The sequence below is a fragment of the Ovis canadensis genome, chromosome X (genome assembly GCF_042477335.2).
Source record: "Ovis canadensis isolate MfBH-ARS-UI-01 breed Bighorn chromosome X, ARS-UI_OviCan_v2, whole genome shotgun sequence".
NCBI lineage: Eukaryota > Metazoa > Chordata > Mammalia > Artiodactyla > Bovidae > Ovis > Ovis canadensis.
Genome location: NC_091727.1, coordinates 100,753,892 through 100,778,901, shown reverse-complemented (window position 1 = coordinate 100,778,901; position 25,010 = coordinate 100,753,892). Strand labels below are relative to the sequence as shown.

The window sequence follows — 25,010 nt, the reverse complement described above, 5'->3', positions numbered from 1 at the left end:
AGCTTACTACGTTATGCACAGAAAATACAAAGAAATATATGATCCCTACCTTAAAAGAACTTACCCTTCTTGGGTAGACAAGTCATATAAAGAAAATAAAGGATCTTAAATTCCATTAAATGCCAAATGAGTATTATGGTGTTAAAATAAGGAACTGATCACTGTAACCTCTTTCCTATAGAGAGAGAGTATGATAAAGTGGTTCAAGATGGTTAGATCACAGGTCTGCAAATTGTTTCTGTAAGGGGCCACAGAGTAAATATTGTCAGCTTTGTGGATCACATCAATTTCTGTGTTGTGAAAATGTTTGTTTTGTTTTGTTTTCTTTTTGTAAACCTTTCAAAATTTGAAAGCCATTCTTAGCTCTTGTACCATACAAAACAGACCATCACCGTGATTTCCAGCCCATGCCTTAGAGTCAGACCTGGGTTCCTATCTCACTGTGCCAATAGCTCTGTGATCTTGGGCAAGTTCACCTTCTTACACTGTCATCTATAAATTAGGAACAATGATAGTAGCATTATTGTGAGGAAGAAATGTTTTTAGCTCAGTATCTGACCCCTAAGTAAATGCTCATTAAATGAGAGTTTCAATTGCATTATTATTGCTGTTATAACTGCATTTTCTCAGGTTAAGCTCAGAATGATTCTTTTAATTGACTCAGTCTTGTAAGTTAAGAGGCAGACATAGTATTTTTTACAAAAGTCAAATAGGGACTTAGAATTGCCCTGACAATATTTGTTCTTTGGTAGTTGATATCATTAACCTCCTCTAATTCTTGGGCTAAAGGAGAAAAGTGGGATTACTGATTTCCTTCCCTGATGTTTCTAAGTTAATAAAAAGTGATGGAGTACCTTAGTGTTGGTGTTTTGTGAAGAAGAAACAAGGGTGTCTCCTGTGGAATATAAAGCAAAAGAGATTTACCTGGGTGTCAAATCGGGTTGATTTGCCATGACTTGGCATTCTTTAGCCTGTCCCATTTTCTCAATATGGGTGATCGGGGGCTGTGGATGAACAGCCTCCTGACCAACTCCCAAATCCAGTTTGAGAATAGGTGAGGCTCAAAGTACTTCCAGTGCCATGAAAATTAGGACATTTTCTAGTCATAATTACCATCTGCCTTTTCTAACAACTTGTACCATTATAGCTATTATGTTAATATAGTACTTTCTTTTATTTTTTAGCTTTACTTCCAGATGAAAAGACTTCTTACTCTGGGATTGTCCAGATCACCAAGATTCAGTCCACTGATGATTTAGCTACCTAAATCCTGGAAAAATGCTGCTTAAAATAAGCCTCTCCTTTACCTTTTTGAGAAGCAAGGGTAAAAAAAGAAAGCGAGATTAAATTGCCGACATAGTCACTTTCTAGATTGTAATAGAGCCTAGTTACAAACACAGTGTTGAAGTACCCAAGTGTTCTGTTCATTGGGCTAGTTTGCTTAAGAAGCTTCAAAGTGAGTCACTGTTAGTAAGTCTGAAAACTACAGTGTGCTTTTAGATGGTATAAAAAGCAAAAAGCAAGGAAGCAGTACTTATTATGCCTGAAACTACAGCATCCAGAGTCCCAAGTTTAACTAATGTGATTCATCAATAAATATTTATTGTCTTTGATGTATGAGACATGATGAGAAATACAGATGAGTCATCATCCCTGCCCACAAAGCACTTACAATCTAGTGACTGAATAGGAAGTGTTTACTGAGCATTATAATGTTAGACACTGCTAGATGGTCATAATGACATCATAATGACCCTGTAAGATGGGTACTATTATCTTTCCCATTTTACAGATGAGGAAATTGGGGCACAGGGAGGTTCAGTGACCTGCCTGAAATCACATAATTTGTAAGTATTAAGTTCAGTCAGTCAGCCTCAGAGTCCTATTCTCTTAGCCCCTTAAACCATATTACCTCATGTTGAAGAGGTAAAGCTTATTTATGAAAATGAACTATGTTAGTAGTATCATCACTACGTATGAGGAAACTGAGGTTCAATGAAAGATTATCTACGCTAGAATCACAGACTAGAGCTTGATGGAGCCAGAATTGATACTTCTGTCTGCCCTCCAAACTTGTGCTTTTTCTCCTTCACTATGTTAAATTAAATTTCATAAGATCAGATATGAAGGGAGTTAACACTTAAAGTTACAGGGGTTTTAAAGTGAGTTGTGAGGGAAACCATGAGAGAATGGAGACATAACCACCAGAGACCAAGTTAGTGACATGAGAGCCAGGAGGTGATAAGAAAATTATAGAGACTTTGGAAATAGAAAATGCCGATTTTAAATTCTGGTTTGGTCAATGCCAAATAATGTTGGGAAAGTCATTTATCCCCATTTTATAGATGAGAAAATAATGACTGAGATTCATAATAGTTGGCTTAGCTTTTAAGACAGAATCTAACAGCATTCTTCAAGAAGCAGATAAATGTTACATACGTATACACACATATACAAATATGCGTATACTTTTAATCTGTAGATATCTTTATCAATTTTGGCCATACTTAATACCCCAGTGATGTTTCTTCCATATTTTTGACTATCAGAGGCTTCTGGTATGATAAGCTGGAAGGATGTGCTGAAATCCATTAAAAAAAACAGTTTCCACTATGGGACTCATACAGTGGTTGGGCCTTGGGTCCAGAGGGCCTGAGTCCTCAGTCCTTGGGAGGGTCTCCAGCACAAGAGGGTCAGAAATGTGTAGGAGGGGAGGGGCTTGTCTCTTGTGAAAGATATCTCTTTGTGGTTGTACACTTTGTTGCCTGACGGTGGTAATTTTAAATGTCATGATATCAATATTTTTTGTGCCTCTGTGTAGGAAGCGAGAATTTTCTGCCTTATCCCCTTAACAAAGCACTCCTTTTGTGTACTTCCCTCTTTACTGAGAATTGCCTTAACTCCATGATTAGGATTTGACCTTTCACAGAGCCCAAGTTAACTTGATCTGTCAACTTTATTCAAAGAAATTCTAATTTTTTCAGCTGTCTGATGCTGTAATAAGAAGATCTGATTTTTTTGCAACCTAGGTAATTATTCTCCTTGCTGGTTTTTAACTGCCAGGGTATAAGATTTGTCTGAGTGCTGAGCCCTCCTCAGGACACACAGTGACATTTCAGCATTGTGTTGGTTCTACCCACAGTAGAACCTGTGGGTACTCTTCCTTACACAGTTAGGCTTGGGGATAAGGAAAGAATTTATGCTGATATTATTGCTGGTTGTAATAGCTTAACTGTGATTTTTATGCATCAATGTAAGGGGACAACTTAGTACTACTGAGCCTCTTAATTAGGAGGTCTTGTGAGACAGTAGAAAAAAGAGCTATTTCTATATCATATAGACAGAATGACTGTGGAGTGATAACCTTTTCTCTCCCAGGTTATGTTTATCAAACACAGTTGATATCCAGCCATCACTTTTTAATTTTGTTTTTTGGAGGTGAGATATTTTCAGAGTGTATCTTTTCCTGGTAGCTTAGTGGTAAAGAATCTGCCTTCCAGTGCAGGAAACCTGGGTTCAATCCCTGGATTGGAAGATCCCCTGGAGAAGGAAATGGCAACCCACTCCAGTATTCTTGCCTGGGAAATCCCATGGACAGAGGAGCCTGGTGGGCTACAGTCTATGGGATCAGTTGGACACAACTTAGTGACTAAACAGCAAGATCAAATCTTTCATTTATTATTTATTAAATTTTAAATAAATTTATGCCCTTTTACCCATTTCTCCCATCCTTTTCTACCTGCCTCTGGCAACCACCAGAGCTTGTATCTGTTGAGCTTGTTTTTTGTTTTATTCTTTTTAAGATTCCACATAAAAGAGAATACAGTATTTGTCTTTCTCTGTCCAACTTATTTCACCTAGTATAATGCCCTCAATGTCCATCATGTTGTTTCAAATATCTGAATCTTTGTTAAAATGTTTTTTAGAGTCGATGTCATTGTACTGGTTACCAGTTACTCATTGCTGCTTGTTTAAAAAAAAATTACATGTGACTATAAGTTGACGAGAAGGATCCTTCATCTCTGCTGCTTCCTCCTCCATTCCCAGCCAACTACTGCTCCGGCACTCCCCATTTCTGCTTTATCACTTCCCACTCTGGCCTAGCTTCTGCCTCCACTACTTCACTGAAATTGCTCTTACCAAGGTCACCTGTGACCTCCTTGTTGCCAAACCCAATCGACACTTCTTAATGCTTGTCTTCCTTGACTTTGCTGCAGCATTTACTAGTTTTCATCACTTCCTCCTCAGTTCTTCCTATGCCTGTGGCTTTTCTTTCTTAGACTCCTTCATCATCTTCTCTTCCTCTGCTGCTGCTGCTGCTAAGTTGCTTCAGTCATATCCGACTCTGTGCGACCCCATAGATGGCAGCCCAACAGGCTCCCCCATCCCTGGGATTCTCCAGGCAAGAACACTGGAGTGGGTTGCCATTTCCTTCTCCAATTCAGGAAAGTGAAAAGTGAAAGTGAAGTCGCTCAGTCGTGTCCGACTCTTAGCAACCCCATGGACTGCAGCCGACCAGGCTCCTCCATCCATGGGATTTTCCAGGCAAGAGTACTGGAGTGGGGTGCCATCGCCTTCTCCTCTCCTCCTCCTCTACCAGCCCCTTAATTTTGGCATAAAACTCTGGGCATATATCCATAGTCTTCTTCTCACTTTGTTTGCTCCCTAGGTAATCCCTTCTGCACTTGACTTCAACCATCTTATGACTGCCAAGTATATATCACCAGCCCAGACCCTCCCCCTTCCTTGAGGTCCAGATCCCACATACTCAACTGTGCATGTATCACAGGTACATCAAACTCAACATGTCCAAAATGAAGCTGCGCATTTCCCCTAGAAATCTGTCCCCTGCCTCACTCACTGGCCCAGCTTATCCACCTAGTTGCCAAGTCACGTTAGGTTTTTCTTAGTTTTTCATCTCCCTTGCTCCCAGTCACCAAATTCTTTTACAAGATAATACTTTCTAAAAAATCTCCCTCTCTCCCTATCTTTGCTGTCTTAGATTAGGCCCTGCATTCTTAGTGCCTGAATAACCTCAGTGGCCTTCTTATCTGACCTTCCTGGACCTCTGTAGTCTAGACCAGTCATGCTAAAATAGAAATTCTGATGTCAAGCCCCTGCTTATAGGCTTTCTATGGCTTCATTTGCTTTCAGGAAAAAGTCTAAACTCCCTTCCCCAACATGCAAGGTCTTTCGTGATTCAGCTCCTGCCAGTCTTTCACACCTCAACTCTTGACACTTGATATCCCAGCCATCCTGAACTATTTATGAATCCCTGAATGGGCTATGTTTTCTCACTCTTCCTTGACTGGATATGTTCTGCTAGTCCTCATACCTGGGAAACCATTTTCTCATACTTTGTTACTTGCTTAGATGACACCTCTGGAAAGACTTTGCTAATGTCCCACTCCCTTTGCCAAGTGGACTGAGAGCTACTTGAAGGAGGGTCCTTGTTTTCATTTGTGAACCCTGTGGGCCTACTTAGCATAATAGTCCATTCACATATATTAAAAGAAAGACTGACCAGTTAGAGTGGAAGGAGACAGGAACGTAAAATGCCATTAAAACAGAGTTAAGGAAAAGTTCCAGATGTTTGAGTTCAATTTGCAGTTAAGCATTATTTGACCGTAAAAACAAATGAAGCACTGATACATGCTACAACATGGATAAACCCTGAAAACATTATGCTAAGGAAAAGAAGCCAGACATAAAAGGTCACATATTGTAGGATTCCATTTATATGAAATATCCAGAATAGGCAGATTTATCTAGAGAAAAAGTAGATTAGTGGCTGTCAGGGGATGGCAGTTGGGGTGGGGGGAATGGGGAGTGACTGCTAATAGGTCTAGGGTTTCTTTTTGGAGCAATGAAAATGTTTTGGAATTGGAAAGTAGTGATCAGTTTACAACTTTGTGAATATACTAGAAGCCACTGAATTGTACAGTTTAAAAGGATAAACTTTGTGGTACTTGAATTATATCACAATAAAGTAATTTTTAAACATTTTTGATCAATCTAGGTTTATAGTACCTAGAACATTGTGCATAACTGAATATCAATATGATGATCCAGGTAAAATTCTAATAATACATTTATATCATAGTGTCAAAGTCAGTTCTTCTGTCCATGTTTTCATTTTGAAACATATTTTAAAATTAAAATCTGAACCTTTAGTATTAGAAGAACTCAATCTACAAACATTAACTTTCCAGTTGGTAAAAATTGTATTTGGCCGGCCATGTGCTTTAGGAATAACTTAAGAAAATAGCAAGAAGTTAGGACTTGTGAATTGGTATTAATAGATGGAGGTGGTAGACACATTTCTAACATGATTACACTGTCAGGTTGGGACTCCTTGGAGCATGTACTGTGTACAGATGATCTGAAGGTATTTCCTCATTTTGTTACTTTCTTAATCACTTATTTATATCTTGATCTAGGAATTCAATATGCATTGTTACCCCTGGGGATATTTCCCCCTCCTGTCACTGGAGTTATATTGGGCACATAGACTTGTGAATTTAGTAGCACTTGAAAATGTAACTGTGTTTGGTCTAAGAATGAATTTTGAACTACAGGAAACTATCATTAGAGATTTTCTGTTACTAATCCAGAGGTATGTGTGGGGTATACAAGAAGTAGTTTCTGTATGAAAGAAGAGCTTATATTATTCTTTTATTATTTCCAGGTCTTTTGGTGGGCCTTGTGCTTCGATATGGCATTCATGTTCCAAGCGATGTGAATAACGTGACCCTGAGCTGTGAAGTGCAGTCAAGCCCAACTACCTTATTGGTAAATGTTAGTGGAAAATTTTATGAGTATACGCTGAAAGGAGAGATTAGTTCACATGAACTCAATAACGTTCAAGATAATGAAATGCTTAGAAAGGTAAGTTCTTCATTAAAGAGAGCCTTTGGATTTTTTAAAAAGTATATAATAGCAGCAAAGTGATTCAGGAGAAAAATAATGAATTTTTAATGATATTTAGAATAATCGGTATTTTCAAATGCAGTAAAACCTCAATTAATGAATGTAATGCAGTGCTAAGGAAATTGTCATGTCTACAGTTTGATTTTCTGATTGAAACTAAGTACTGTAACTGTTTTTGTTTCACTCTGTAATGTTTACAGTTGTAATAAGTAGTAATTGGTATTGAGTTAAGCAGAATTTATAAATGTTTCTTTCAATTTGCTTATGGCCCTTGGAGTTTTATAGTACTTTAGCACATAGCATTTATATGATAATACCTAAAATATTCCATGAATATGTTTTTGAATTCTTTCTTGCCTTGATTGTGTTGTAGAGTGCTTAGTCACTCAGTCCCATCTGACTCTTTGCAACCAGTAGGACTGTAACCTACCAGGCTCCTCTGTCCATGGGATTTTTCAGGCAAGAATACTGGAGTGGGTTGCCATTTCCTGCTCCAGGGATCTTCCCAACTCAGGGATTGAACCTGCATCTCCCGTGCCTCCTGCGTTGCAGGCGGATTCTTTACCCACTGAGCCATGAGGGATGCCCTTGTGTTGTATACTGAGCACAATTTAATCTTTCTTTGATTCATAAGGGCCTCAACCTGAGTATCAGATACTGTACCATGGTGTGCATGAAACTTGATGTAGGTTGGGTTTCAGTCTTACTGGCTCCCAGACATTCCTGGAGCTGCTTTCTCCTGACCCATTCATAGTTCCCATCCTGACGTATCTCAGGGCCTCATGTCTCTGTTTTCATCCACCCTTGACCATTTGCCTCCATGTCTGCTTTCTACATTGGCAGGACTTGGCTTTTACAGCTACTTGGTTGTGTTTTTGACCATCTTTAATGCTTTTCAAAATTTCACACAAACTTAAATTTTACTTTGCAGCTAGAGTTTTTTCCTACCTGTGGAAAATTCTAGTTCCTTAAAAGCTCTAGGAAATGAACTTTTAGCATGGCTATGCGTGTAGCTGCTCTGTGTTCATGTCAAATCCTACTGCAGCCTTATGAACAGAAGGGGACATCTGTATTATTATAGGGACTATTCCCTATAAAAAGGAATGGGCTGTCAGGACTTGAAATCTGATTTGTACAGAAACTTTTTATATTATGTTATATACCTTTAGAGATGTTACCTATGTAAGAAGTCTATTTCCTCTTGCCAACAATAATTCTGTACTCCCAAATTTTATGTTACCAGTTTGGGGCCTCTTTTATTTAAAGCAAAGACATGTTCATACTTTCTCTTATTTTGAAGATTTTTACTATCATTTTAACCTACTTTGCATAGATAGCATGTAACTGATTGTTCCAATGCTATCTCCTTGTCATTTGGTTGAGAAGTGGAACACCAGCTATCCTGTATGAAATATTTTTCAGTTACCACAATGGTACTGTTCTTGCCTTTCACCAGTTTAACATTTAATCTTTTTTTCTTTTTGCTCATTTCATAATGTAATAAGAAATCTTCTGAGGGAATTCATCTAAAAGAGCTCTTTATTTTAACAGGTTACTTTTGATCCAGAAGTATTTTTCAACATATTACTTCCTCCTATCATATTTTATGCGGGATATAGCCTGAAAAGAGTAAGTGCTTTTGTATTTCATATGCTTTGAACACCCTTACACTCCATGGGCTTTACCATCGCTGCCGCTCAGAAATGGGCAGCTCACCTCTCACTTCTCCCTCTCCTGATCCTTTTGAGATGCTGAATTTAATGCCTGTACAAAAAGTCTCTCTTAGTTATTTCTTTTAATGGATAATGCATTTAATATTAGCATAGTACACTAGATTAGAAAACCTTTTTTTAAAAAAAAAATAATTGGTGAATATTCTAACACAGTAAAACTTTTTTCCTATCAGAGACATTTCTTTCGAAACCTTGGGTCAATCCTAGCATACGCTTTTCTTGGAACTGCAATTTCTTGTTTTGTAATTGGGTGAGTACTTGAAGCTTAAAACACTTTTAGCCTTCAAATTATAATTTTAAAATAATGCATATTTGACTTCTGCAGTATTGTAGTCTTGAATGTGTCTAAGGACTTTTGCAGTAAAATGTATTCATATAGGTAATAAGTTCTTTGAATTTTCCTTAAGGCTAAGGCATTACGATATTTAAATGACATGCAGTAAATTTGGGATTAATCACAAAGTACTAATAGTAGACCTGTCTTATTCTTATTGTATTCTAACTTCTTTTGCAATTGATGTTTTTTCTAAAGTAGACATATGTTTATTGAACAGATCAATAATGTATGGCTGTGTTACACTGATGAAAGTAACTGGACAACTTGCCGGAGATTTCTACTTTACAGATTGCCTGCTGTTTGGTGCCATCGTATCGGCAACTGATCCAGGTATGTTTTGCATGAATGTGGAGCTTGAGTACTTAAGGTGTACAGTGTTTTTCCAACAACACACATGCATGTATTTCTTGCTTTGAGGTGTAGAATTCAGGATTAGGTATTCCCCCATCTTGCTATACTTTCCAATTGTGGAAGGAAAAAACAAAATTCATGGATCCTTTTGGCTTAAGCACACAATTGTTTTCCTCTTTATTATATGTCCTAATACTGGTCCACAATTTGATGCTTTTTAGACAAGGACCATAAAACATTTCCTTCAAGAATTTTAGGTTGGTCTCTATCCCAGGTGACAGGGTATAGAAGACAAACTGTATTAGTTAAGAATGGGCAATGATGATACATTTCCTTTCAAGCTTCTAGAAAACAGATCCCTAAAAATCTGTTGACATTTAGCTAATCTGCATTTAAGAGTAAGAAAAATTGTTCTAAAATGACTGTTAGAAGGCCATTATACTAGAACAAGTGTGATTTGGGGCCATTGGTGAGTTGTAGTATATATTAAAGAGCTATTTTTATAAAATTGGCTTTCTGATTATGGAGTAGTTTTGATATTATCATGACTTGACAGTGAATTTTGTTGTATTGAGTTAGATGAGTTAGACTGTAGTTTTCCTGATATAATATTGGTGATCTTCAGAGCTACATTCAAATTAGGAATTTAGAGCATGTTTAGGCTGAAGATGTAGGGATAAGAGTCGAGATTGCATTTTTTGAACTAAGGATGCAAGTTTTCTTTTACTAGATTTGTTTTCTTGGTAGAGGTTTGTTTCGTTTTGCCCTTTGACCTTGTAAGTTAATAATCTTCTTTAATTATCATCCAGCATAATCAAAGTTTATCTCTGAATTCCTTTGTTAACTCTGATAACACAGGGCATTATAGAAAGTAGGAAAATATGTTCTATACTCTGTAAGAAATGATTTTAAAAGCTCAGAGGACATTTTAGAGAGGCATTTTTATAGTCTGGCATTTTTAAAACTGAGAAGCAAATCACCTCCTTAAAGACAGTCGAGACTGCCCCCTTATTGTTTGTAGCTATTCCCATTATCAGTATGAAGATGGGATGGTTTTTGCAGGAAGCTAGTGGTCTCTATTCTCCATATTCTCTTACTGGAAGCAAAGTCCTCAACTTTTCAAAGTCTAGGAGATATCTCAGTCAGTTGGACTGGCTACATTACTTAAAACTTCTGGTTTTATTTTAGTGGGAGTATTGCCTGGGTGGCTCAAGCAGAACTGTTTTGCTTATATAAAGCTGAATGGTTATATTTCTTCTGAGTTATGTAGGTATTTACCTCTATAATAATTCTATTATTTTGCAGTTGTTCACTTAATAGAAGGGGGAGCCATAGGTTCTTTTTAAAAATTTTACAGCATTGTTCCAGCCCTCCTTTTTGCCTTCTCTTGGTTAGCTTTGATATCAGGATATTCCAGATGAAATGCTTTGCAGTGGACACTTTATCTTTTAAAGTACAAGCTTCCTGTTTTTTGGTTGGCATTTGAAGAGGTTCTCCCAACTCTGGTTGTAATAATCTTTCATGTCTGCTTGAGTTTATTTAGCAAGTGAGCTGTACGTGACTCAGCAATTAAAGTTACAATGCAACTTCAGTCTCCTCTGATTTTCTAAGAATTCTCATGTAATGGTTTTCTAAGAGAAGAGTTTTTTTTTTTTCCTCTCTAGCTTAAATAGCCTGATAGTTGTCTTCTTCTTAAGTTAAATATAGCAGCTGTAATTCTGGTCATAAATTTTATGCCAACCGGAAACCAAACTCGTGTTTTCATTTCCCACTGTCTCTGCTAAGCTGGTATGCTTGAAATTTGCAAGTCAAATAGAAGTGAGTTATAAGGCTCCAAGGATAAAATGAAGTTTGCAGCAGGAAGTGCTTTTTGTAATAGTCTTCGTTATCAAAGATTAATGATTACCTGGTCTGTAAGAAATTCTGAATGTATTTTTTATGGGAAAGAAATGTACAAGGCAAGATTATTAGCATTTGCATAAAGAATGTAGGCCAACTCAGTCCTCCAAGGTTATTTTCGACTGTTAGAGAAAGGAAAGAGATATTACAGGTACACAGTTAGGGAAAAGAAAAATACTGACATAAAATTACTGAATCTTTAATATGGTACGAATGTTTGTTAGGATTGAATTCTGAGATGAAGAAAGGAATTTCTAAGTAACTAGTATGATCATCTATGGAGGGAAATATGTTATATTTGTAATGTCTTAATATTCCTGTGACTCTTTCTACTTGCTAGTGACTGTTCTTGCCATATTCCACGAGCTTCAAGTTGATGTTGAACTCTATGCACTTCTTTTTGGTGAAAGTGTCCTCAATGATGCTGTTGCCATAGTGCTATCTTCGTAAGTGTTTTTTTCTTCTTATTTTATTCTGTATGTTGAACATTAGGATTCTAAGAACCAGAAGTCACTTATTGAGTAGAGTACATTATGAATAGAAACATTTGAAAAACTGAAGCATTTTTCCCCCGTGAATAAATATGTACTTATAGATAACATGGAAAATTCATAGAAACCAAAAAAAGAGGGGAATATATGTGTATGCATGACTGATTCAGTTTGCTGTACAGCAGAAAATAAGACAACATTGTGAAGCAGCTATACTCCAATAATTTTTTTTTAAAAATGCACAGAAGAAAAGGAAGGAAAAGTGACATGTATCCCTGACACCTAAAGACAATTACTGTAAGCATTCTAGGACGTTTTAAAAATGTCTTTTCTTCTATGTGTAATATTTTTACGTAGTTGTGATTGTAGTGTATGTATAATTTTGCATTCTGTTTTAACATGGACATTTTTTCTTCAAATTGAATTTTTTGGCATAGCTATATATTCACATGGTTCAAAAATCAAAACTGTATAGAAGGGGATACATTGAAAAGTCACATTCTCACTCCTGTCCTCATCCACCTATCCCCTCAGTCCCTTATAGGTAACCATTTTTATTAGTTTCTTGTGTATCCTAGTGTTTCTTCAAATGCAAGCACGTATATGAATAAATATTCTTAATTTGCCTCATTTCATATTTTAAAAGTAGCATGCTGTATATGTTCTATACCTGACTTCCTCTCACATAGCTACATTCTGGAGATCTTTCTGTATCAAAGCAAGGAGTTTATCATTCTTCATTTACAGGCACATAGTATTCTGTGTACAATACTATGAACTGTACTATAGTTTACTTAATCAGTCTTCTATTGCTGGAAACATAAAGGGTTTATAATTCTTTGCTATCTCAAATAATGTTGCTGTGATTAACTTTGAACTTGCCTGTTTTATATGTACATTAGTATATTGGTTATTGGTAGGATAAATTCTCAGAAGTGAGATTAGTGGGTTAAAGGGTAAATACATTTGTAATTTTGTTAAATTGCTAAATTGCCTGTCAATTAGCTGTTTTGCATTTTAGCCACCAAATTATGAGAGTGCCTGTTTCCTCATAACTTCACCAATAGAGTATTTGGCAGACTTTGCTATTTTTGCCAATTTGATGATTAAGAAATACTTCATACTTTAATTCATATTTCTCTTATTTAACATAATCATTTCAGAAACTTAATTTTTAGAAGTGCTAAGTAGTATACTTTTTAAATTTATTTTTTAATTGAGGGATAATTGTTTTATAGAATTTCGGTAAAGAATCTGCCTGCAATGTGGGAGAGCTGGGTTCGATCCATGGGTTGGGAAGATTTCCTGGAGAAGGGAATGGCTACTCACTCCAGTATTTTGGCCTGGAGAATCCCCATGGACTCCATGGGGTCACAAAGAGTCGGACACTTTTTGAAAACAATGAAAATGAGCAGTATTTTAATCTAAGTGTAGAAATCACGATATATGCTGCTAGAAGATATTTGCAGGTGAAAGAGTGGATGTGAACCTCTGAGGAGCTGTGGCCTGCCAACTCACTCCTACTAAGCAAATATCCTATAGACAACTGCCTTTACTCTACACCAGAACTTTCTACAAGAGAGAAGTAAAATCCCTCACCTTTCCTCCTTACTTTTATTTCTCTCCTTAATTTCCACATCATTAACCATAAAAGAGCAGTCAGTCATTGACTCTGGTTTACACAATTTGATTTCCCCCATTGTCTAACTGCAAAGTGGAAAATTATCCTTTCTGAGATGTAACACTAATTCCTTAAATGTTGTGCATGAAGATGTGCAAAAGATCAGATCTTCTTTTGTGAATGTAGTGCATATAAATTCTACCCCCTCTACCATATTTATTGCCAGAATTTTTTGTGACTGTGGTGGCTCAGATGGTAAAGCATCTGCCTGCAGTGCAGGAGACCTAGGTTTGATCCTTGGGTAGGGAAGATCCCCTGGAGAAGGAAATGGCAAACCACTCTAGTATCCTTGCCTGTAAAATCCCATGGACAGAGGAGCCTGGTGGGCTGCAGTCCATGGGGTCTCAAAGAGTTGAGCATAAGTGAGTGACTAACACTTTCACTTTCGTAGGAGGTTACTAACTGAAGTGCTTGGCATTCCGTTTTTCATCATCTTTCGTTTGTCTTTAAAAGTAGGTTAGATAGCTCAGCTGGTAAAGAATCCGCCTGCAATGCAGGAGACCCTGGTTCGATTGCTGGGTCGGGAAGATCCCCTGGAGAAGGGAACAGCTACCCACTCGAGTATTCTGGCCTGGAGAATTTCATGGATTGTATAGTCCATGGGGTCTCAAAGAGTCGGACATGACTGAGTGACTTTCACTAGATGTAATAGTCTACTTTGTGTTGACTTCTGTTTGGTGATTTTCTAACGTGTATATTCTGTAGAAACAGCCTTGTGGAAAGAGGGGGACCCCTTCCTGAAGGACTTCTCTTTGGCAGTTAGCAGGTTAAGATATCCATTCTTGAAATTTATGTTGGAAGTTGTTTTTATTTGTTTTTTGACCTGTTAGATTGACAGTAACTTTTTTTGTTGTTAATGTCAATACTTTAATCTGGTGAGGGTGGAGTGAAACTGATTCCCTCATTGCTATATGAGGTAGAGCTGTATGTACTGATACAGTGTTGTGTATACCTAGAGATGGTCTACTTTGAATAGTATTCCTCTGAATGAGTATACCATCATAACCCTAGAGACTAATTTAAAATATGTTTTGGGGGTCATTTACATTTTATAAAATGTAAGTATGAGTAAACAAACATGACAGACAAACTGTTTAACTTTACTAGTTACCAGAGATACACATGTTAAATTAGTGGCCATTTTTACTTATTCAGTTACCAAGAACAAAATTGTTAATGAAAAATAGTTACTGCTGGTAATGGTCTACTATAGTCATTCTTAACTGGGGACAGTTTTGCACCATTACCACCCCCCAACCAGGGGATATTTGGCAATGTCTAGGGACATTTTGATTATCAAGAACAGGAGGACGTTGCTGTTGGCATCTAGTGAGTAGAAGCCAAGAGTACTGTTAAAAAATCCTTCAATACACAGGACAGCACCCACTACCCAACAAATAATTACCTGGCCCTGAATGTCAGTAATGCCAGGATTGAGAAACCCTGATGTCGTTTTAAAACTATATCACTTGTACGTTGTTGTTGACATTGAAATTGGTATTACTTGCTCTTTTGTATTTTATCTTGTCATTTATGATAATAAATTAATGTATGTTTTTAACAAAAATTTAAAGTATTTGGCTCAGTAGAAAATTCCTGAAATTTCAATTCTCAGAAATAACCACTTATTAATGTTTTCATCCAGATTTTTTCCATTAGGATATTAGTATACATATAAATAATATTAATTTTTAAACAAAAAGGCATAGCACTATACATACTTTTCTGTAACTTGCTTCTTTCACTTGGGCATTGTACTACATTAATACCTCCTTTATCCCATTGTATGGATACACTACCAATGTACCTCTGCAGTTCCCCTGTTGATTAATATTTAGTGTTTTCTAATATTGTATTATTGTAAATAGCACTGCAGTGAATATATTTATATATAAATCTTTGTGAATCCTTGAGAGTATTTCTGCAGGATATTTTTTGAAAGTAGAATTTCTAGGCCATTGGATATCATTACTAAAGAATTGAGAGATATAGTCATATTTACCTCTTAAAATATAATACAGATTTGGTTGTAAGCTATTGCTCAACATGTAAAAGCAGCTATAGGTTTAGTTAATACCTTGTTTCTAAGAATGTAGAATGGGAAAACAGTCCAAAATTTGTAAAAAGCACAAATATGTTCTTTCACACTGTTATTTATAGTAGCAAAAATATTAGAAGCAACTTTAAAATGCCCAATAGTGAGGAAATGGTTAAATAAATTATGTTATATCTATTTGGGCCATTTTGATGTCTTAGAAAAACACGACTAGAGAGACTGTAGTCATTCTTATGTCATTGTCAGTTGAAGAAGCAGAATTCAGAACTGTATGTTCATTATGACTACAACTAATCATGAACTACTTTGCATGTAACAAAAAGATTGAGGACATAAGGAGAAGGGGGTGACAGGATTATTAGATGGTTGGATGACATCATTGACTCAATGGACATGAGTTTGAGCAAACTCTGGGAGATAGTGAAGGACAGGAAAGCCTGGTGTGCTACAGTCCATGGGGTTGCAAAGAGTTCGACACATCTGAGTGACTGAACAAAAACAAAAGGAGGGGGAAGAAATACAGAAGGGAAATAAGAGATATGTCAGGGTAGTGGAATGGCGGGGTGATTTTCCCCCCTAAATTGTACATTGTATTACTCTCAAGATTTTTTTTAAGTGTTCATAAAAATGCTGCTGCCTCATGTTAAAATGTTGACTGATGTAGAAAAGATGAGTTAAGATTTCACTCCAGAGGCCAGCATTTGAAAAGGAAGAAGACAAACCTCTCATCTGTTCTCAGCCCACCATGCTTTTCCTGTACATTTTAGAGATCAAAGAATAAAATAATGATTAATGTGAATCTTGAATTTCCATGAACTACTCTAGGGAAAGCGATCTTAGAAGGCATTGCATTGATACTTTGTTCCTGTCAGCATTTTGAAAACTATGGCCAGAGAGAAAGAACGTTGTTGTAGCAGTATTTCCTTTCTCCAGCCAGCTGCTATATTTTCATGCTATAGTATAGTCAACTCTCATTTACAGTGGTAGGGTCCTTTATGTGTAGGTAAGATAGTATGACATGAAAAGCCATTTCATATTCACTAAAACAATAGCAGATCTACCATTCACAAAATGATCTGGTCACTTTGAAGATTTAAATGCAGATTTTAAAGTTTTCAATTCAGATTGAGTCTCAGAAATTTCTATATGCCATTACCAGACATTCATATTGGAGTTATACTTCAATAAGATAGGTAAAATTAGGAAATGTTAGCTTGGTCTTAGATTTTGTTTTGTTTTTTAACTTAACTAGGGAGGTGTGAAGAGAACTTAATGTACATGGTATAGCAATGTCATTTTTTAGCCTCGAATCAGAAAAAACATTGCAATAACCACAGGGAGAATTCATTATATTCTTAGGGATGTGTTTTTTCTGCTTCTTTTCTTTGACATGACTTGTGTGATGTCTTTGAGTCTGGATTTATTATACAAACACTGGTACTCAATTAACTGATGAAAACTGATTTAGTAATGGTAGGTGCTTTTGCCAGAGACCCACTAGCAAGAGTGATTTTCTCAGCTGTGTTTAGTTCCTGGGGCGACTGTTTCAAAAGAAGTATTTCTAGACCAGGTTTGGACTGTGAATTCAAGATGGAGAGTGTCCCTTCTAATTACCTGTCTTGGTCTCTTACAGAGTGACTTTCTTTCAGAAGTTTAGGTGAAGGATTCAGCTAGGTATGCTAAAAGTACTGTTGAGTGGACTCTTAACTCCTTGGAAGGCCTTTCAAGCCCTTCTATCTATAAAAGTCCATTTCAGTGAGTGAATAGATAGGAGGTTCTGGGCCATCTGGTATTCTAAAAGTTGAAAGGGTTTTTTAGTCATCCTTTTTATTTTTCCCATAGGAAAAACAAAATGTGACTGGATTGAGTATTGAACCGTGTTCTTTATATTTTTATGCATACTCTGTTGGAAATGTGGGGAATTTTTCATTAGTTTGTTCACATTATTAGTACGTTAGGGCTTTCAGGCACTCAGTACTAGTAAGTAAACAGTCACAAAAGAATAGTGCTGCCTGGTATCTTGAGACTGGAGGAAAAGGCTTGGTTTGACCTTCATAAAGAGGATCTTACTGAATAAAATGTTCTACCTTCTGAAATTGTCACTTAACAAAAGCTGAGTTTTCTTGTTAGCTGATCCATTTCAGTGTGTTTTGGTAACCTTTGGTCCTTATTTTGGCAATTCAAATCCAAAGTTTTGGGTTTTTACCCCCTCTTATTTCATCATCAAGCTTGACACTAGGTAATTTTTAAAATTTTTTAGATAATGTTTTAAAAGTAAAAGTTGCTTCTCAAAGAAAGAGCCATTTCTTTCTCTTTCATAGCTCAATTGTAGCATACCAGCCAGCTGGAGACAACAGCCACACCTTTGATGTCACAGCCATGTTCAAGTCTATTGGGATTTTCCTTGGAATCTTCAGTGGCTCTTTCGCAATGGGTGCTGCTACTGGAGTGGTGACAGCTTTAATATCCTTTTATTATATTTATCTTTTCTTGTTAACTTTACAGAGTAATGTAATAATGTGTTCCATGGTCTCCCCTTGCAATTGACATCATGTTATAATTATTAACCTTATAACCAAGTTCTTGGTTTGAATTAGGCAATCATCTTTACCAGTAAATAAATAAAAGAATTTCATTGCTTTGTGTAGGGCTTCATGCCCTTAAACACTCACTATGGAATTCTATTCAGACATAGTGACCCTTTGGGGGTGAATTTTAAGGTTGTAGACTGAATTGATATAAAGGTAGATATTTTCCAAAGAGCCTCTTGGGTGTTCTATGTGGCTGTTCAGCCTGGCATCCTTTTGCTCTTCATTTAATAGGACGAGTAGGAATGTATGATCTTGATACCAGTTGAATAAAATAAAGTTCCCGGGTTAGGATAGATGGGAGTTCATCTTCGCTCTCACTGATTTTAACCTTATACTCTCAAGTCCTACACATTACCACTAGTTTGCTTTTAGAAACATTGAGCCAGTCATTCTTGTATTCATTCAAAAAATTTTCTTTTTTTCTTAGTCATTGCAGTTTCACATTCATAAGTTAAAATATAATAGAAAATGACAGTTTAATAAATGAATCTAAATTTTCTGTTATTGGATTCTTTAAGTGCAAGTATACCTAAACTTCTGGAACTTCAATTTTCTATTTTATATCAAGCTTTAATTCTTCAAAAAAATTTCTTGATTACTTGTTATATACCACATGCTATGCCCTGTGTATCACAGATAAACAAGATCTCTTGTGGCCTCTGCCTTTTGGAACTCCTAATATAGAAGAATTGCTGGTACTGCACTTCATGGGACCTCAGTGTAGGAAGGTGGCAGGTGAGGAGAGCGGGAAAGATGAGTAGGATTTGATCTCTAAAGAGCTTCCAGCTCCAGAACTTTCAAGGTACTTTCATAGAAAACAAATACTTTTCCAAGAATATATTCATTTTCTGTACTTCAGTTTTTGTTCTGGAAGAAGCGTGTCTTAGGGCTTTTTCTCAGGCATACTGAGCCCTAAAGGGACAGTGAAAACAGTTCTGAAGAAGGACCAGGCCAGTTAGTATCTCTCTCCTAGCCTAAGTTCCTTGAAGAACTTTATCATTGTGTTGTAGTACACATTTGTTGAAGGAAATGTAGACTCCAGGCTGAGATTTGCCACAGCTTGATACAGGCCCTTCCACTGGCAACTATCAAATACTTGTTAGACTAGTATGAGTGAGTGACATGCCTCAGTTTCCTCATGGGATACTCTACATCACAGAGAGGATTAAACATCAAATCTCATGAAAATGACATTTTTACTAGGTATAAATTGCTGTTATTATGGCAGCTGTCTTGCTTTGGGTCTCAAATGAATAGAGTTGGCATGTTGTGTATCTGATCTGTCATTCCTTTCCTGTCATGTTTGTTCTTTACTTGGATTACGAAGGCAACCCACTCCAGTATTCTTGCCTGGAAAATTCCATTGACAGAGGAGCCTGGTGGGCTATAGTCCATGGGTCTCAGAAGAGTCAGACACGACTGAGTTACTGAGCACGCACACACACTGTTCCTTACTGCATGGTTTCTAACAAAGCATGTGATACCCATAAAACAACTGGATAGACTAAGCTGTAGAGTTTCCTCATGGAAGGGAGGACTGCTCACTCCTTAGTACAATGCTTGTGTTCACAATTTCTTCACTTGGTGCCTCCTTATTCTGTGACTTTTGTGTTAGAGACTGGAGAATCCTTCTGCTTTCAGGCTTGCCTTGCTTCAACTATTATTTTTTCTAGTAACACTTCTGTATTATGAGATCTTGTTATCAACCTTGACAGTCTTACGTGACTAAGTTCACCAAATTAAGAGAGTTCCAGCTGTTGGAGACAGGCCTGTTCTTCTTGATGTCCTGGAGTACCTTCCTCTTAGCTGAAGCATGGGGTTTCACAGGTAGGTTACTTTCTCCTTTTAATTGTAAACCCTATAGGGAGTGACTTAGCCAGTGACTTTTTTCTCTATGTGTGGACCAACTCCTCTAGTGTTTGAGCACTCTTGTTAGGGTTGGCATTTATGCTATCATTTTAGAATGTAAAAGATTTTCAGTGGAAGCGGTTCCTCTCAACAAAGTAAGTCACAACTGAAAAATTTAACACTAAATATCTAATTTACTTCTATGAATAAGATCCTTGGTATAAAAGTTGGGAACATGCCTTTGATGTGAACTTGGAACTCATTGTCTTTATAGGTGTGGTTGCAGTGTTGTTTTGTGGCATCACACAGGCCCATTATACGTACAATAACTTGTCCACAGAGTCTCAGCATAGAACTAAACAGGTAAGAGAAACTTTATAGTTTGTCAATAAACTTTTTTTGGCAGCAAAACAATTTTTTTTTACTGAAAAATAATCTTTGCTCTGTTCAAAGTGATGTCTGCTCATTTCAGTTCCTCTTCTGTTGGCTCCAGAAATAGATGAGACTGGCAGATTGAAGGGTGACAGCTTTTAGGGTAGAGATAGATCAGCAGAGTAGCCAGGGGCTGTTACTATTGTGATTCCAGTGGTCGGTTAGCTTGTTTTCCTCTAATAGCTTTTTTCCTTCTAGTTTTATTGAGCTATGATTGGCATACAACAGTGTCTTAAGTTTAAAGTGTACAGAGTAATGGTTTGATCTATATACCTCATGAAATAGTGACCACATCATGTCATATAGATACAAAATTAAAGAAATAGGAAAAATTTTTTCTTGTGATGAGAACTCTTAGGATTTACTCTTAACAACTTTCATATATAACATATCACAGTGTTAATTATATTTATCATATTATGCATTACATCCCTAGTACTTGTTTATCTCATAACTGAAAGTTTGTACCTTTTTACTTCCTCTATCCAATTCCCCTCTCCCTACAACTTGTGTTTGGTAACCACACATCTGATGTCTTTTTTCTATGAGTTAGTTTATTTTTGAAGTATAATTGACCTATGACACTGTGTTGTATGTGTATGCTGAGTCACTTCAATCATGTCTGACTCTTTCTGACCCTGTAGACTGTAACCCATCAGGCTCCTTTGTCCATGGGATTCTCTAGGCAAGAATACTGGAGTGTATTGCCATGCCCTCCTCTAGGGGATCTTCTTGACCCACAGATTGAACCCACATCTCCTGTGGCTCCTGCATTGCTGGTGATTCTTTACTGCTGAGCCACTGGGGAGGCCTGTAACACTATGTTAGTTCCTGTTATACAGCATAGCAATTTGGTTTTTATATACATTTCAAAATAATCACCATAATGAAAGATAATACCTTACTATTGACTATATTCCCCAAACTGTGGACTATATTCCCCTTTCATCCCATGACTCATTTATTTGGCAACTTAAAATTTGTACCTCTTAATCTCCATCACCTATTTCTTTCCTTCCCCCAACTCTATCCCCTCTGGGCACCATCTGTTCTCTGTATCTATAACTCTGTTTCTGTTTTTTTTTCTTTGTTTTTAGAATTCACATATAAGTGAGGTCACATAGTATTTGTCTTTCTCTGACTTATTTCACTTAGCGTAGTACCCACTAGGTCCATCCATATTGCTGCAAATGGCAAATTTTAATTCCTTTTCATGGTTGAGTAATATTTCAGTGTGTGTGTGTGTGTGTGTGTGTGTACACCACATCTTATCCATTCATTTATTAATAGGCAGTCAGGTTGCTTCTATATCTTGATTATTGTTAATAATGCTGCTGTGAACATTGGGGTGCATATATTTGCTGATCTCTTAAGTTCAAATGCATTTCCCCCCCACTTGCCATGTTTACTGTTTTTGACATCATATTTTACATCATTTTGTTTTGTTTATCTTATTGCAGATATAGATTATTTTACTACCTTTGTCTTTTAACCTTCCTACTAGCTTTATATATGGTTGATTTATTACCTTTACTGTTTGTTTGCCTTTACAAATGAGATTTTTCCTTTTATAATTTTCATGCTTCTAGTTGTGGCCTTTTCATCACAGTGATGTAAACAGGTGGAGGTGGGCAGGTAGCAGGGCAGGGAACAGAGCACAGGACTATAACGTGTAAGCCCTCACTCTCTTAGTGAGGACTGAGACCCATGTAAAAAGGGAAATCACATGGCAAGCTGGTGTGAGAGTTGTCATGAAGCACTCTGTGCCAGGATAAAATGATTTGAACTGGGTCTTATAGCCTGTAAAAAGGGAAGTGTCTGGGACCTTGCCATATTTAGGGATTAATTGAGTGGGGGTATAGAAGATGAGGGTGGCAGGGATACCACTTAGGGTCCTCCCCCAGCATTATGGATGGGAAGTGATGAAAGTTAGACTAACACAGTGGCCAAGACAGCCAAGAACATTCCAAAAGAAAAATTGGCAGGGTTTGGAGGATGAGGGTGAGAATGACTGAATATGGGAATTGAAGAAGGGAAGTTGATTGGGCAAGTGAAGGGGAAACATTTATGGCTTTTTCTGTGGGACCAGAAATGTCATCTCTACATTTGCTTCCCTCTGAATCACATGTTTTGGAGGATATACATGAACTTTACATATTTGAAGTATCTGTTTCAATATCTTAGTAATACTCATGTTTTTAAATTATGTAGATTTTTACTGGACTAACCTTTTGAAATTTCGTTTCAGTTGTTTGAGCTTCTCAATTTCTTGGCAGAGAATTTCATCTTCTCCTACATGGGACTGACACTGTTCACCTTCCAGAACCATGTCTTTAACCCAACATTTGTAGTAGGAGCATTTGTATCCTTTATTATGTATTCTGTTTTGGAAACTTCTTTTTAAATTGAGATTTGAAAAAAAAAGAAAAGAAAAAAAAATTGAGATTTGCACGTGTTTTCTTGGGGGTGGGATGATTGATAAGATTGATAAGAATTGATAAGGATACATATATTTTTAATGTAAATAATATGTATAATAATATATATAATATTTTCCTCTGAGTAAAGTAAATAAGAATTTCAACTCTATCTAGTCTATTCTATTTACGTTTTTGTTTATTGCACAAATAATACTGATAGATTGAAATGACAAGAAAAAGTCTACCGTTCTGCCAACTCCAAAAGATAAAACTGTTTGTCCTCTGTTACTGAAGGGAAGAAAGAAAGATTGGATGATGGAGAGCAGTTTGCAGTCTGTGCCACAGGGCAGTAGTTGAAAGATGATGAAAGATGGAAGGAGGCTTACCCACTCTTTCCCTCTCCGCCACCCTTTTCTTTCTCTCTCTCAGTGAGTTTTTAAAACCTAGTTGAAAAGGAGACGCTGATTACATGAAAAAGAGCAAGCAATAGTGCCAACTTCACAAGAAGGCAGGAAGAGATGGAATCCAAAGCACATGGGGGAATGGGCCTCCAGAGGGAGGAAACACAGTTCCGCCATTGTTCCAGGAGAGGATAGAGTATGCAGAGATGAAAGTATGTACATTTGCAAGGTGGCATTTCTCTGATTACTTCTATTTTTATCTGTAAAGTAGGAGGTGAGATCATCTGCTGAAAGTGAGATAGGAGCAGGTGGCCTATCAGTTATCTATTATGTAACAAATTACCCTAAAATTTAGCAACTTAAAACAACAAACCTGTTATTTTGCACAGTTTCTGAGTCTGGAATCCAGAAGCAACTTAACTGGTAGGTTAAGTTGGCAGGCTCCAGTATCCCTCACGAGGTTATAATCATGCTCTGGGCTGGGACTGTACTCTCTAAGACTTGACTGGGGATGGAGGAGCCACCCCAAGCTCACTGACATGGCTATTAGTTGGAGGCTTCAGTTCTTCTCCACTTGGACCTCTTCATGGGGCAACTCACAACATAGCTTCCCCAGGGGGACAGAGTGAGATGAGAGAGCACCAAGATGGAGTGCAAAGGGCCTTTTATGACCTAATCTTGTTTGTTTTTTTTTTAAATTTTTAGTTTTTTATTTTTTAAATTTTAAAATCTTTAATTCTTACATGCATTCCCAAACATGAACCCCCCTCCCACCTCCCTCCCCTGAACATCTTTCTGGGTCATCCCCATGCACCAGCCCCAAGCATGCTGCATCCTGCGTCAGACATAGACTGGCGATTCAATTCACATGATAGTATACATGTTAGAATGTCATTCTCCCAAATCATCCCACCCTCTCCCTCTCCCTCTGAGTCCAAAAGTCCATTATACACATCTGTGTCTCTTTCCCTGTCTTGCATACAGGGTCATCATTGCCATCTTCCTAAATTCCATATATATGTGTTAGTATATGACCTAATCTTGGAGACAGTGTACCATCTCCCTTCTGCTGTTTTCTATTGATCACACATAAACCCTGGTAAAGTGTGAGCTGAGACTGCACAAGGATATGAATACTAGGGAACCCTCTAGGAGGCTGGCTCCCATCGATGATAGGAGTTTTGCAGAAATAGTTGTTGCAGAGAGTGGAAAAGTGCATTTAGCAAAGAAATGCAGTAGAATCACTGAGCAGTGTTAGGGACCCATTTGAGTTTGAGGAATAAATCTTAACAGCAGAGTTAGTCTGCCCTGTTGTATGACTCTATCCAGGACTATTTAGCTATAAGCATGGAGAAAACAGATAGCTGAGTCCATCTGAGTTTGGAGTTTTGTCAAGTTGGTGCAGTGAAAACAGAGGGGAAAGGGATTGCTGAGTACTGGAAAGAGTTTTATTAAGATGTGGCTAGAAAAGGAAATGAAGAGGGGAGAGGACTGACTGATGGAAAAGCAGAGGGGTCTTTGGACTGGAGGTCCCAGTGAGATGGAAGAATTATCGGCAATGGATGGATGTAAAACATGGAAAGAGAAATTGTGGTCAGAGAGCGGGATATTTGAATTAGTGATTTTCAAAAGTAGTAGTATTTTAAGAAACCACCTCAGAATGAAGATTCTATCAAAAGAGATTGTCAGAAATATTTTCTTAGTTAAAACTCTAAGTAGGATCTGTGTTAGAAACTGAAGTATTACTGAAATACCATTCTACCGAGTCTTAGTCTTCTGAGAATGAACTTCAGGCAGAAAAAGATAAAGCCTTATTCATAAGAGAAGAACCTTAACTGGA

The 25,010-nt window shown here is 37.2% G+C and overlaps 1 protein-coding gene across 2 annotated transcripts in view; it reads left to right on the top strand.

Annotated features, from left to right (window-relative positions):
* Positions 1-25,010, top strand: part of SLC9A6 (solute carrier family 9 member A6) — a 51,012-nt gene that overhangs the window by 1,980 nt on the left and 24,022 nt on the right. For both annotated transcript variants that reach the window (XM_070290690.1, XM_070290689.1), the window contains 9 exons: positions 6,689-6,888; positions 8,482-8,559; positions 8,837-8,913; positions 9,218-9,330; positions 11,591-11,696; positions 17,800-17,941; positions 19,791-19,896; positions 20,192-20,280; positions 22,598-22,711. In XM_070290690.1, coding sequence (XP_070146791.1) covers positions 6,689-6,888; positions 8,482-8,559; positions 8,837-8,913; positions 9,218-9,330; positions 11,591-11,696; positions 17,800-17,941; positions 19,791-19,896; positions 20,192-20,280; positions 22,598-22,711 — 1,025 coding nt within the window. The remainder of the gene's footprint in view (positions 1-6,688; positions 6,889-8,481; positions 8,560-8,836; positions 8,914-9,217; positions 9,331-11,590; positions 11,697-17,799; positions 17,942-19,790; positions 19,897-20,191; positions 20,281-22,597; positions 22,712-25,010) is intronic.